At 38.4% G+C, this 13,210-nt stretch overlaps 2 protein-coding genes across 2 annotated transcripts in view; both read left to right on the forward strand.

Moving 5' to 3' along the window:
• Positions 1-395: 395 nt before the first annotated feature.
• Positions 396-1,205, forward strand: LOC149114855 (uncharacterized). The gene has a single exon (XM_089285604.1). The coding sequence runs from the start codon at positions 396-398 to the stop codon at positions 1,203-1,205; it is 810 nt and encodes a 269-aa protein (XP_089141730.1).
• A 2,942-nt stretch (positions 1,206-4,147) lies between these two features.
• The window catches only part of LOC110052543 (uncharacterized), a 63,742-nt gene continuing 54,679 nt past the window's right edge, over positions 4,148-13,210 (forward strand). Inside the window, exons 1-10 of the mRNA XM_089285765.1 lie at positions 4,148-4,280; positions 8,050-8,178; positions 8,440-8,696; positions 9,432-9,555; positions 10,187-10,318; positions 10,577-10,833; positions 11,453-11,567; positions 11,969-12,094; positions 12,562-12,821; positions 13,023-13,113. Of these exons, the coding sequence (XP_089141891.1) occupies positions 4,193-4,280; positions 8,050-8,178; positions 8,440-8,696; positions 9,432-9,555; positions 10,187-10,318; positions 10,577-10,833; positions 11,453-11,567; positions 11,969-12,094; positions 12,562-12,821; positions 13,023-13,113 (1,579 nt within the window). The 5' untranslated portion in view covers positions 4,148-4,192. The remainder of the gene's footprint in view (positions 4,281-8,049; positions 8,179-8,439; positions 8,697-9,431; positions 9,556-10,186; positions 10,319-10,576; positions 10,834-11,452; positions 11,568-11,968; positions 12,095-12,561; positions 12,822-13,022; positions 13,114-13,210) is intronic.

A 13,210-nucleotide genomic window follows, 5' to 3' on the forward strand; every position in this document is an offset into this window, starting at 1 on the left:
CAACACGAACGCTAACAGCAGGTGACATCGACAATGCCGAACGTTTCCGGATTCTTGAATCACAATCTTCGATGCAAAAGGATATCCTAGCGGGTAAATACACGCGGCTCTGCCCTCGCAAACGAGATGACGGAATTTACGTTGTTGGGGGACGTGCTAGAGGATGGGTGGAAATGACTTAAAACAAAACCGAGATCATCTTACTACCATATGGGCATAGATTTTCACGTCTATATGCCGAGCACATACATTATCGAGGTCATCTGGGAGTGCTATCAACTGCAAGCAAAATACGAGCAAAATTCTGGATCATCAAATTGCTGAAACTGGTGAAATCCATCAGAACAAACTGTGTAATATGCAAGAAATTGGACAACAAATTGAACGAACAAATCATGGGAAGACTCCCGATTGAAAGATTAAAACCTGCCCCGGCATGGACCTACACAGCATTAGATCTATTTGGACCATTTAAGATAAAGGATGAAGTTAAAAAACGAACAAGTGGAAAGCCATATGGAATTATTTTCCACTGCCTCGGTACACGAGCTGTCCACATAGATATTTCACCAGACTATAGTACCGAAAAATTCTTAATGGTACTCCGCAAATTTGTATCTATAAGAGGCTATCCATCCAAGATCTACTCAGACAATGGTTCCCAATTAGTAGCCGCAAGTGAGGAATCAAAGAAGATGGTAAAAAATTTAGACCAACAGAGTTTACAGGAGTATGGACAAGTAGAAGGATTTCAATGGGTGTTCTCTTCAGCAGACGCACCTTGGCGAAACGGAGTCTCAGAAGCGTTGATAAAACCAACGAAAAGGGCCATAACAGCAGCCATCGGTGAAAGCATTCTCACATTTTCTGAAATACAAACTGTGTGTTATGAGACTGCAAACTTACTTAATGAGAGACCGATTGGACAACATCCAACTTCCTCGGATGACAAATACTTGTGCCCTAACGATCTTCTCCTGGGACGATCCACATCTAAAATACCTAGTGGAACGTTTACATACTCAGCCGATCCATGCCGTCGATTTGAATTCGCTCAAATGGTTACAGACAACTTTTGGAAGAAATGGACAAGAGATTATATTCCAAGCCTGTTAATACAACAGAAATGGCATACTGCACATAGAAACTTAAAAGTAGGAGACGTTGTTCTTATACAGGATTCCAATCTAATCAGAAACCAATGAAAACTGGGAAAAGTATCAAAGACATTCGAAGGACCAGAGGGCAAAGTACGCAAAGTTCAAGTACAGTATAAGAACCCAAAACCTGGAGAACCGGTATTGAAATACAACGGAAGACGTTACGTCACAACTGAAAGACCAGTTAACAAGTTGGTCGTTCTGTTACCCAATGATGGACATAGAGTGTCTGCATAATAACTTGAGCAACATTCTATTACTGTAAACGAAAATATTAGTTTAACTCGTATTTGGCGGGGGGAGTGTATCGTCATTGATTACAATTTCACATAATTACGCGCGCATAATGTGACAAACGATAATTGCCTAATTATTGTATCACTGACCAATTGACACAGAAACAACTGTGATAAGGCATTATCTGAAGGCCATCGGGTAAATATTCTTTCGTATTTCTCTCTGTTATCTGAAGATCATAAATGGACAATTTTGTATTGCTTTGCAGATTTCTAACTACATACTATATATTATATTGACTGATCATTGCTTCAATTATACGCTACGCTTCTGCTACCAAACGGAATAAAGTTGTTTGAAACTGATAGCCTATTGAATATCGGTATACACCGATACACTGTTCTTGCCAGGGAGAATACATGAGAATGCTTTAATCAACTGCCATTTCAAGTTCTCTGCTCAATGTTCACAAACAATAGAAACGTCGTCGTAAAGACCAGCTGTTTAAGTATGCTAAGTTGCAACTTCCTCTGTGCCGCATAATTGGTAATTTGCACGCAAACTACTTTGTTGAGAACGTGCTTGAAATCTTTCAGTTTTTGTCTTTCATAAGACTCAACTTATCGGATATAACAACGAAATATGGAACACGTGTCTACGACTATTCAGTATTCCAAGCCTATTTTCGTGTCGGAAATTTATTATTCAACTTGCGACAATAATTAGTGGGCCTTGGTCTAAACTTAACCTTAAATATGAAATATTCAATAATTTCAGTACCGTGAATTTAAATACTTCAATGTTGTAATTATCTCACATGCCTGTAAATTAGATGATTATTTTAAGGGATGTTATTCACAGGAAAGCATTTTCTTATTCACAGCAAAGCATTTTCCTCCAACTGTGAGTACCGTACATTCGAATTCCCTGCTAACCTCTGATGAATTGCGTAGACGATTTTTTTTCCGGCGAACCTCCAATCTTTCGGTGTTTTGGCAAAAAAGTTTAGATGCACGTAGGGGCCAAACCACCCCCCAAATGTTTCGTCAGTTCTTGGGTATTTCACATTATTTCGCATTACTTAAAAAGTGTTGACTCTTTCTACACCAAACTCGGCAGATGAGCAGGAGACCTATTGCCAATTATATTTACGTGAAAAATGTCACTAAATGTCAAAGTTGTCACGTCACAGTGATGACGTCATGTTTTTTGCCACTTTTGAAGTTTTTAATATGCATATTTTTTACAATGTGTTCGAAAGAGCACATCAAGGGGATTTGAAACCTGAAAAATTTTGTCCATATCACAAAAATTGAATGAAATATGGCATTTTTTAATATAAAAAATGAGTCAGCAAAATATGGGGTCCCCCCCTTGAGAAAAACCCCCAAATTGGAGCCGTAATTTTGTTCCAGCAAATGCAGCTATGTTGCACATGTGATGTGCCAGATGACTAAAGCAAAAATAAAGAAGAAAATCGAATAAAAAATTATCCCTCTAGTGTTATTGCGTTAAAATTAGTTTTGTTACGTCAGAACCTGTGACGTCACCCGTTTTATTACTGTTAATACCATCCTAGCAAAGCCGAAAATCAAATTTCTAAAACCATGCGATTTTTCACAACATCAAGCTTTCTATTTTTCTAGATTATTAGCCTTCCTAGAATAAAACTGAAAAAAATAAACCAGAGAGACTGACTTAAGAAGGACAGTATGGTTAAGCAAATTCCGGGGGGGACAACAACAAAAGTATTTAATTTACCATATCTCAAAAAATAATCATCATAGCAAAAAACGGTTTCCGGCATTTTACTCCTCAAGTCAAGGCCTTTCCAATGACATAATCTTTACATCAGATTTTACAAAAAATTATAGCACGTTTTGGTGACGTCATCAATTATGACGTCATAATCTGACATTTTGTCACAACTTCCAAATTAAAGTAAACTGGAGAACAAAGAAAGCTAATGTGCCAAACTTGGTTTAGAAATATATAAACCAAGCAAATATAGCCTTCATGAAACATTAGGGGGGTGGTTTGGCCCCTACGTGATGATTTACCGTCGAGATTTCCAACCAATTCTACTCCCCTTAGTGACACCATACCTCCTGCCATTTTAAGTTCTCTACTCAATGTTTACAAAAAATAGAGAGGTCGCCGAAAAGACCTCCCTGAAATTTTTTTTAATCAAGAGAACTTTCTAATTTGAACGTACATTTCACTTCTTCTTTGTCTAAGTTTTAGCTTGAAAATCTTAACTTAGCGACTGCTACAGTGTTGACTACTGGGTCACTGATAATTTCTACCCAATAAAGTTTTGTTATTTTAAATGTAGGCCATCTCAGACTCTGCCAATCAAGAATATATCCCAGGTGGTTCTCTTCATATGGGTAAATAAATATTGATTTTACGACTAGCATGCGTGTGATATCAATATTGACAGACTCGCCATTGGGTATTCCTATATCGCTTGCACAATGTTCTGTTATGATCGTACACTTGGTGTTTTTCTACCGGGTAACAAATTGGAAACATGGATGCCTCCGGCTGCTTACAACATGTAATAGACGAAGCCGCAAGGTTTTCTGGCTTTCAATCGCTTCTCGGAATTCATTAATGACGGACGATTTTAAAAACAGAACAACTTCAACATCGAGTTCAGGTGGTACAAAATAGTTTGAGCACACCGATCGGAGTTGTAAATTCTTAATTGTCAGTCGACAGCAAGAAACCTTAAGCCACTGTTTATTATTTTCTCTTTTTTTTTTTCAGATACTACGTAACACGTTTGGAAAATGATGATTTTTCGTCAGGAAACGTTTATATTATTACTCACGTTTGAATTTTTCGCAATACAAAGTGGCTTTTCGCAAGAAATTACTGGTAGGTCAGTTTTTTCTATAACTCCTGTAATACAACATAGATTCACAAACTAATTAATATTCTCGTGGAAAACACTGAGGTGTATTAATTGAGTAACCGAGGAGTTACTGTTATACTGAAACTCTTTTCAGAATTCTACATGAAGAAAAGCAATTATCCGTCCCTTTGGATAAAAGAAATTTTTTCTTTCAGTATAATTAAAATGCGTAACCATTTGTTATTAGCCTAAAATAAATAGAACAAGAAACTTTATTTGAAGCTTTCAAAAGCATCAAGGTGTTGCAAACAATTTTCGCCTGCAGGTAACATTAAACAAAGGTATGATACTCAAAGATGATTTTTCCTGTTTGACGTTATTTGATGTGCCTTATAAAATAATATTTGTGAAGGAGTCTTTTTCTTCACAATACATGTATGTTAATTGATTCTTAGTTTGTTAATGCAGCTGTTTTTCCTTTACAACCATGTTATCTACTGTTTCGTAAATATCCGTTAATTCAGTTCCAAACATATGCAGTGGTTTGCTGTGAGCCTAACTTACTGCCTGGCGAGTTCAAACTTTGCATCAATTTCATTTATAACATAGCCTTAGCAAAGCGCGCGTTCTGATTGGCTAATACGCACGATCCATTTGCCCGTGGGTTGCACGCTGACGTCAGTTTGTTTATTTGTACTTTATCTCGGCAATTTCTTTCATCGAATTTACCCCTTTTTGGAACATAATTCCTATATTCGTTCTCCTAAAATGTGGAAAAATCTATTAATTCTTCTGGAGATGAGGAAGATAATTTCTGTGAGCTACCAAATTTCAAGCTCAAGTTTTTTGCCGGGCCTCCACGTAAGAGATTTGCTGAATTAAGTGAGCAGGAGTTGAGTCAGCTGGTTGAGCAGACACTCGGAGAAGACCAAGAAAACATCAAACTGGTCTGTATCAACCTTTCGAGGTTAGTAATGCAAAGCGGCAGTTTTAGAGAGAATTTTTCAGCGATTTGACGACAATAAAATTAAGCACAAGCTTTCATTGTATAACTTTTCTGGCGTCGAAAGCAATTTAGATGCTTTCGGCGAGCAAAACTTGTACATAAGATTTTTGACAAATTTCTGTTTTTAATTAAATCTTACATACGAAATTCTTCTGTCCCAAAACGTTGAAGAAAATAGTTTTACTGAGTTTAAATAAAGGACGTTTTATCAAATGTTTGTAGTCTCTGATGAATTATTTCAGTTCCCGGGTTTCAGTTTTGCTCGATTACTCCATCGTAAATTGAACTCGTGAAGAAACGGCCGCTTGAATAAACAACTGCATCGTGCACAAATACAAGCTTATATTTCTGACATTTTTCTTTAAGCCTCGGTTTTCTGTTCATTTAAGCTTATTTTTACCATATAACGAAAGCAACAGAGATCATGTTTAAAAGCCACTCAGCCCTAGATACGCAACTTTAAGGCTTTTAAATTTAATAAGCTCATCGATTTAAAACGAAGTGGAAACGAAAACGTAACCCACAAACCTGCTATTAAAGAAGAGCATCTAAAACAGCTTAACTGAAGCCAGGGGTGCTTGTTCGCTTTCTTCCCCACTCTCGCTTTTAAGAAGTGTCCGGTTCCATATTGTTTTTTTTTTCCTTTGCCGAAGAGACCCTGAAGGAGAGAGAACTCAACCACCGAAAGCTTCAACCATGCACTATTGAAAATGTGCAGTTTATCTTCACTGATTCTTCGGAAAACCCATCTAAATTTAACTAACTTTTGAGAAACGCTTTTCCCGACTACAATTTTCGTGTGTTGTCAGCTTGGTATTAAGGTTAACTGAGCAGTTTGACGTTGTTTGTTGGTCCGAGATCGAGAAAAGGTAAACTAACTCACCGCGATCCAAGAAAAATTTTGATCTGTCGCTTTTTTAGATTTTTGAATGAATATTTTCGCGCGGTTTATCGTGCTTTTGTCTTCATGTAAGCAGGATGAGATTTAATAAATACTTCCATCCGATAGGAAAGATGTTAGAAGTTTCAATGCTATAAAAGAAATTGTAAGAGTGCAGCCTGCAACTATCGAGCTATGGATGCACCTGGGAGGTTTGCTAAGCACTCAAGAGGCTTAAGTCACACTCGGACGCTTCTTTCGTTGTTAGCAGCCTCCCGAGTGCATCCATAACTCGATAGTTGCACGCCGCACGCTTACCATTTCTTAATTATAAGAACGTCATTCATTTTTTGCTCCATTGTACCTGATATTCTTGACGTAATGATAAAATGGTCACAGTGCTTTGTAAAAGAAAATCAGTGGGAACTCCGACAATTTTTTATTCGTGTCCTTTCGCGAGATAACATTAGGGAGTTTAAGAAGAAAAAAAACAGGACGGTGACGGAAACGGGAGCGTCGCTAAAAAAAGGTTTAATGGGTAGAACATTGGCTGTGTGTGTACATTATAATTCTCAGTACATTTCTTTGCGTTCCAGTGTAAAACAACAACGTGAAATGACCAAATTTTGCATTGTCTGGAGAACGTGAACCACGACGGCTAATTGTTTCAATTTTTAATTCAAATTTATCGTTGTGTCCCAGATTCAGTTTCGTGATAGTTTTGACAGTGATAGGCATGGGTCGCACTAGAGCGAATTCTGTTTGTTTTACCTAAAATTGGGTCAAAATTGTAGCTTTTCCTAATGTGACTCCTACGAGCAGAATTTGGAAAAATTTGCCAGTGGACCAAAAAGGTCAAAGACGCCGTAGCGTATGGGTGGGGCAGACAGATTTTTCCAAAATCGCCGAAAGAAAACAAAAATTTATTAAACATGTCAACTGCGTGTTTATTTAAGAAAATTGATGGACAGTATGCCTTCACGGGAAAGCATCATTGCTTGCAAAAGCGTTTTATCAGTGTTTACACAAGAATTTAGCCTTGTCGTGTGGCTTCATATGCGACCGGAAAACGAACCCCCAAAAATTGATCAGTGCTGATATATTTGGGTCTTTCGGACCGACCAAAACAAAAAATTCGCTCTAGTGCGAGCCATGTCATAATTAAAGTAACTTTACAGTACAGCGAGATCCGTATATGTAAAATAAAAAAGTCATTTTTTAAATTCACGTTGTCCTCGGCGTCGCCGTCGTGGTTACTTAAACCTTTTTGTCCTTGTGAAGGCGAGAGTCAAAGAGACTGCACGAAACTCCACAGGACGAAATCCTACGTTTACTTTTTGCGGAAACCTAAAATACCAAGTCTTGGCGATTCTATCAAGTTTCCGTCACGTTTCCGGAACGGAAATATCAAGTCGTGTTTCCGTCATATTTAAGTCAGGACGTTTAGGCTGTTGTTCGTTTCCATTATGTTTCTGCAAACGGATTTTTAATATCCCTGTTGAATCTTTGCAAAGAAAACAAACCAATAATTGTTTTGTGCGTCTTAATATTTTGACGAATTTGAAACGTTAAGAAACTGCAGTTATCAATGAAATTATCAATGTGGATTTTCAGAACAACAGTCGTGAGAAAGTTTGTATATGAATTAGCAACTCCGGCTGCTGTTACGACTTACAAAGAAATAAAATTAATATTATAAAACAGCACGAAATCACAAATCGCGGATACTGAGGGAACTGAGAGGCGGCAGAAAGAAAATGGATCAGTGTACTGACTTTGCAATTATGCCGCGTCATATTGAAGCCGATCTATGCACGTATGAAAACAAGTTCCAACAATATGTGGACAATCACAAGGGAAATTCAAAGGATCTTTTAATTTGTAGCTTCACAATCTCTCTTGTTAGGAAACTGTCCTTTTGATGAGAACACACTCTGCAGTTGGTCAAACGACAAAGATACCGACCACTTTGATTGGAAGATTAGGCGAGGGAGCACGCCAAGCAGCAACACAGGACCGGCCAGCGATCATTCAGGTTGAGAGCTTAGTCTGAGCGTGACGTTTAATCTACTTTAATATCTTTTCTTTCCCACCTTATTTGTTGGTGAACTAAAGTAGGCGATGCAAAAGATTAGCATATGTAATTGAAGTCTGCGTTTTCTTTATTTACAGATCAGTATTATTATTATTCTTGCTTGCAGCTGTATTGACAAAATCCACCTGGTGTCCATTTACGTTTAGCTCCCGCCTGATCTTAATCTCATAAATTAATGCATTAACATCACTCTTCTCCTAGGTAATGGCTTATATATCTACATCGAGACGTCACATCCTCGTAAATACGACGAGAAGGCCAGGCTCAAAAGCCCTTGGATGAGAGGCCCCAGACAGATGACGTTTTACTACTCCATGTACGGCAGCACTATTGAGTCCCTGTCTGTGTATGTTAGAATCAGCGGCAGTGAAGAAAGGATATGGAGTCGCCATGGAAACCAGTTATCAAGCAACTGGATCGAGGGCTGTGTGGCTATAAACTGCAATGGCACCTACCAGGTAGAACCGTTTTATATTTATTTATGTAAAGTTGTAGAAGAAAATGATGTGCACTTGCAGTAGCTAATTTACAGTGAGCGCTAAATATGGGTTACTGACCGAACGAGCTTGGCTAAAGGTTTACTGCAAATATGGGAAAAGAACACTATTTTCTTTCTTACACAGCGAGAGATCCCGATAGTGCCATCTAGTCTAGTCGGATAGCTAACAGCAGCGCATTACTTGGGTCATCTTTCTCGTTTAATATAGTGAATGTCCATGCTGTAACCAAAAACAACAATCTATTTTTGATATTATAAACCAAGTTTAGGGTCTTTATATATGCTTGTCTAAGTTAATCCCTAATTTAATCCTTAAATATCTCTATTAAAAGAAAAGAAAAAGCAAAAACAAAAACACGCACAACATCCACCCAAACTGGGGCAAAATTCTTGAAAGGAATAAAAATAATTAGAAGTCCACGATTGTTCTGGTATCTTTACATTCAACCATTCGCACAAACGTGACTCTGTCAACGAAAACATGGAGTAACCACTGGCATATATGCCGCTGTTGAGATCTATTGGGAGCCGAAACATGAAGCAGTGATTTTGAATTTGAAATTCATTGTCCACCAAAGAAGAATGAGAAATACTGATGGCTCAAAAATGTTATAACTTTTTAAGCTCTAGATCAGTTCAGTACGTAAGCTTTTCACCCCTTTTCAAAATTAATTTCTCTATTTACTTACTGCAGGTTGTAATCGAGGGTGTGGCTGGCGTGACATTTTCTTCTAACATTGCCGTGGATGACCTCGATTTCAGCACGAACTTGACTTGTGTCTCTGTCGGCAAACCTACGCCACCTGAAACATTTGAAGGTATTGTTTTCCGTACCGGAGGTTATTTTCACACCTGTACATTAGGCTCGCGTTACGCTCTCTACTAGACACAGTCCTGATCGTAAAGACCAGAGTCGGGTTGTTTAAAGCAACCCAGGATTAGCGAGAATTTTAATCCTAGTTCTGTAACTTTTCGGTGAGTTTTTCTGTTTTATATTGTTTTTCCTTCAGTGTTGAGTGTGAATGATCTCAAACTACACAAACATACGCGGTTAAAAACGAGGAAAGTTAATACTTCGGTTAACTTTTAATCCTGGGTTAGCGTTTACCGGCAACCCGGCTCAGGCAGTTAAAATGTTTCATAAGGTAGTTTACTTGAAGTTCTCTTCTTTATAGATCATATTCTCAGTCTTGATATTGGACTGGAACTAGCTTGTAACTGAGGCTAATGCGGGGAATCTTTTCAAATGCAAATGACATTAATCTCTTTTTAATGATATTCCAGTACATGAGCCTCCATTGTAAGCTAGTTCCAGTCCAATACCGAGAGTACGAATGTGGCCAATTCACACCTTAAAGATGTGTCAAGTTGTGCTGACATGAAAGAAGAACACTTTTTTCATAAGATTAACTTGTTTCATAGTTGGTTGTCTTACCTTTTTAATTCTAGTGAACTGTACCTTTGATGAGAGCTACTGTGGATGGCGTAACTTGTTAACACCGTCCAATAAACAAATCAGCTGGAACCGTGAGAGGCCTGGAAACCAAAGCCAAGGAATTGGACCGAGTCAGGATCACACTGGTAACCAAATCGTGTTCCAATGTAGGGGATCTTAGTTGGTTATTGTCACGTTGTACACCTAACTTCTCTTTGCATTAGCGAAAGCTGTTCATGGGGTTAAAACAAGAAAGGGTTCTTTGTGAAAGAGAAAAAAAAAAATTATGCACAGTTAAACTGAAGTCGAGTGTTTGTTATTCAATCTGAAAAAAAAACACAGATTTTTCAGGGTTTTCCACTCCTTGCCCTAACATCAGTCTTATTCTTTCGTCTTCAAACGAGGTGGAGAATATATTTACGTTGACGAATCACAATCTTCTCAAGTGAATGAGTCTGCGCAGCTGTTGAGTCCGCTCATCCGGGGACCAAAATGTCTCAGTTTCTATTACTACGTGTATGGAGGCGGGATTGGAAACCTTGATGTGTTTCTTTGGCCTCGAGAAGAACAAAACAATTACTTGATTTGGCGAGGGTCAGGTGAACATGGTGACGTCTGGCTGAGGGGTAGTGTCGATGTTGGATACACTGGCGAGTCTCAGGTAGGTAGGGAGAAATTTGTAAGGGCTCTGTGATGACACAGTCTGGATCTATTTTGCGTTGCAGGCATATTGAAAAAGTTATCAATTTGATAACTAGCCCGATTCACAGGAAAGTAATAATATTGAAATTTTTCATGAGTAAGGATGGTTATGGGGATAATCCTGCAATGGACTAACATCCCAAATCACTGATAGCCAAGACGCCTTAATTAATAATTAGCACATCTCGCAGTTATTCTTTTATTTGAAAACAAATACAGCTATTAACGTTTTTGTTGTTGTTGTTGTTGTTGTCTTTGCTTTTAAGTAAAAAAACAATGCATTATTAGACCCAGGTAGTGGCGAGGTAGACATGTTAGTATTATTAGTTAGGATCCGGGATTGGCTCTGGGTGGTGACTAGCATTTTTGGGGGTAAAAAAAGGCGATGATAATTGAAAAAAGAACTTCTAAGTGTCGTTTACGAAAGAGAGACTTACTGGGTGAATAGTCAACGATGAGCTAGAGAATCAGTCAACAGACTAAATTGCAAAAGAGCAAGATGAAAATCTAGTTTATGACCGGCCGTTACGCCAAATTGGACACTGAACGAAATTGCTCCTGTCTTTATTATATTGCAGGTTTCCTTCCAGGCAACAATTGGTAGAAACTATTCAGGGGGTATAGCCGTAGATGATGTCACATTAACTAATGGACTTTGTGAAGATGAAAGTGAACCTCAGAACAATCGACAAGGTATCAATCTTAATTCTAACTTTAATTTTGTTGGGGTGCGGTGGTTGATGATTAGCGTGCTCGCCTCTGGAACGAGTGGTCCTGGTTTGAGCTCCTGCCGAGGCGTAATGTTGTGTTCTAGGGCAGGCACAGGTGTATGAATGGGTGCTGGGGATAACCCTGCAATGGACTAACATCCCATCCAGGGGTAAGTTGAAATATACCTAGTCGTTTCATGCTACTGAAACGGGGGATAAGCCCTAGCCTGATCTGCCACTTGGGTCGTGCAAAGTCTTTACCTGGCTTTAATACATAAAGCAATATATTTTAGTCTCTTTAAAATGAGTACGTGTATGTTTAATGAGGAAACTGCAATTTCTGTGTCGATAAATTTTAAGATTTATGTGTCCTTTTTAATCAAGGAAATTGCAACTTTGACACCAACTTTTGCTTCTGGAGGAATGACTTATTGTCCAGTTTCACATGGACGCAGCTAAGCGATGATACTCCAAGTTGGGAGACTGGACCAACTGCCGATCATACATCAGGTAACATCAGATTAAACTGTCATGCATGAGACAAGCTTGTATAATAAGCAATTTCAGTGCTGTGTGTTTTGTAAATGCGTATGGCCTACTTCGTCCCCAGTTATTTTATCAATGTTTTGTTGCTTTTTTCCGCGTGGCCTAGCCACTTAACACGAGTAACATTTGCTATTTTTAAGTAACTGTGCTCTCTTGTAACTGCAAATATCAAACCTAGATCAATTTAATTTTCTTATACAGCTGTAAAACAAAGAGCACAAACTAGGATTTTTGATGTTTTGTCTAGTTCCGGATTACTTTGTTTCTTTCAAAATAACAGCTCTATTATTCCTTATACCACATCAACCTTTATTGTTTTCGGTCTTGTAAAGAAAAAGGAGAGCATAAGGACAGAAACTTAGGACATATGATCTTTGCCTCACGAAAATTGCCATTATGTCACCTAAATATACATTTTTTGTCAAATTAAGGAACCGGTGGGTACGTTTATATTGAAACCTCTAGTCCACGACTGCCGGGAGAGACTGCGAGACTTGCGAGTCCATGGATACGGGGACCACAGTGCATGACGTTCTATTATCACATGTATGGCGCCACCATGGGCTGTGTTGTGATATATATAAAAAGCCAGGCTACAAACGGGTTAACACCAGTTTGGTTGAGGTCACAAGATCAAGGAAACAACTGGATACAAGGGCAAATAAGCATCAACGAGACTTCAAGCTATCAAGTGAGCTTTAAAATGTTTGCTTAGAGCATTTGAACATAGCAAAATAAGAAAAATCAGGCAACATGTCATGCCCTAAGTTCCACGTCAACAACCATTGAACATTCGCTGTTATTATAATTCACAAAGTATAGCGTCCTCGGTTCGCCTAGTGAGGATATGTCTTGTGAAAGAGGTTGCTTTTCTTTTTCGTTCCTTTTCTAGATCATTGTCGACGGAATTAGAGGTAGAAGTTATCAGGGAGATGCAGCATTGGACGACGTTTCCTTTGAAAGAGGAACTTGTCAACAAAAAGGTACTAATGGTGTACATACATTTATTTCGTAGTATCGATTTCTCAGTTCAAATCTGACGTCCCAAGCCAAGTTGTCAAAGACAAAGTTGTGAAATTT

This window comes from Orbicella faveolata, unplaced genomic scaffold (assembly GCF_042242905.1).
Source record: "Orbicella faveolata isolate gen_17 unplaced genomic scaffold, um_ofav_v1 contig_13, whole genome shotgun sequence".
In the NCBI taxonomy this organism is placed as follows: Eukaryota; Metazoa; Cnidaria; class Anthozoa; order Scleractinia; family Merulinidae; genus Orbicella; species Orbicella faveolata.

Excerpts from the sequence above, each read along its gene's own strand:
- LOC149114855 (XM_089285604.1), top strand. The coding sequence starts at position 396 with ATGGGAAGACTCCCGATTGAAAGATTAAAACCTGCCCCGGCATGGACC.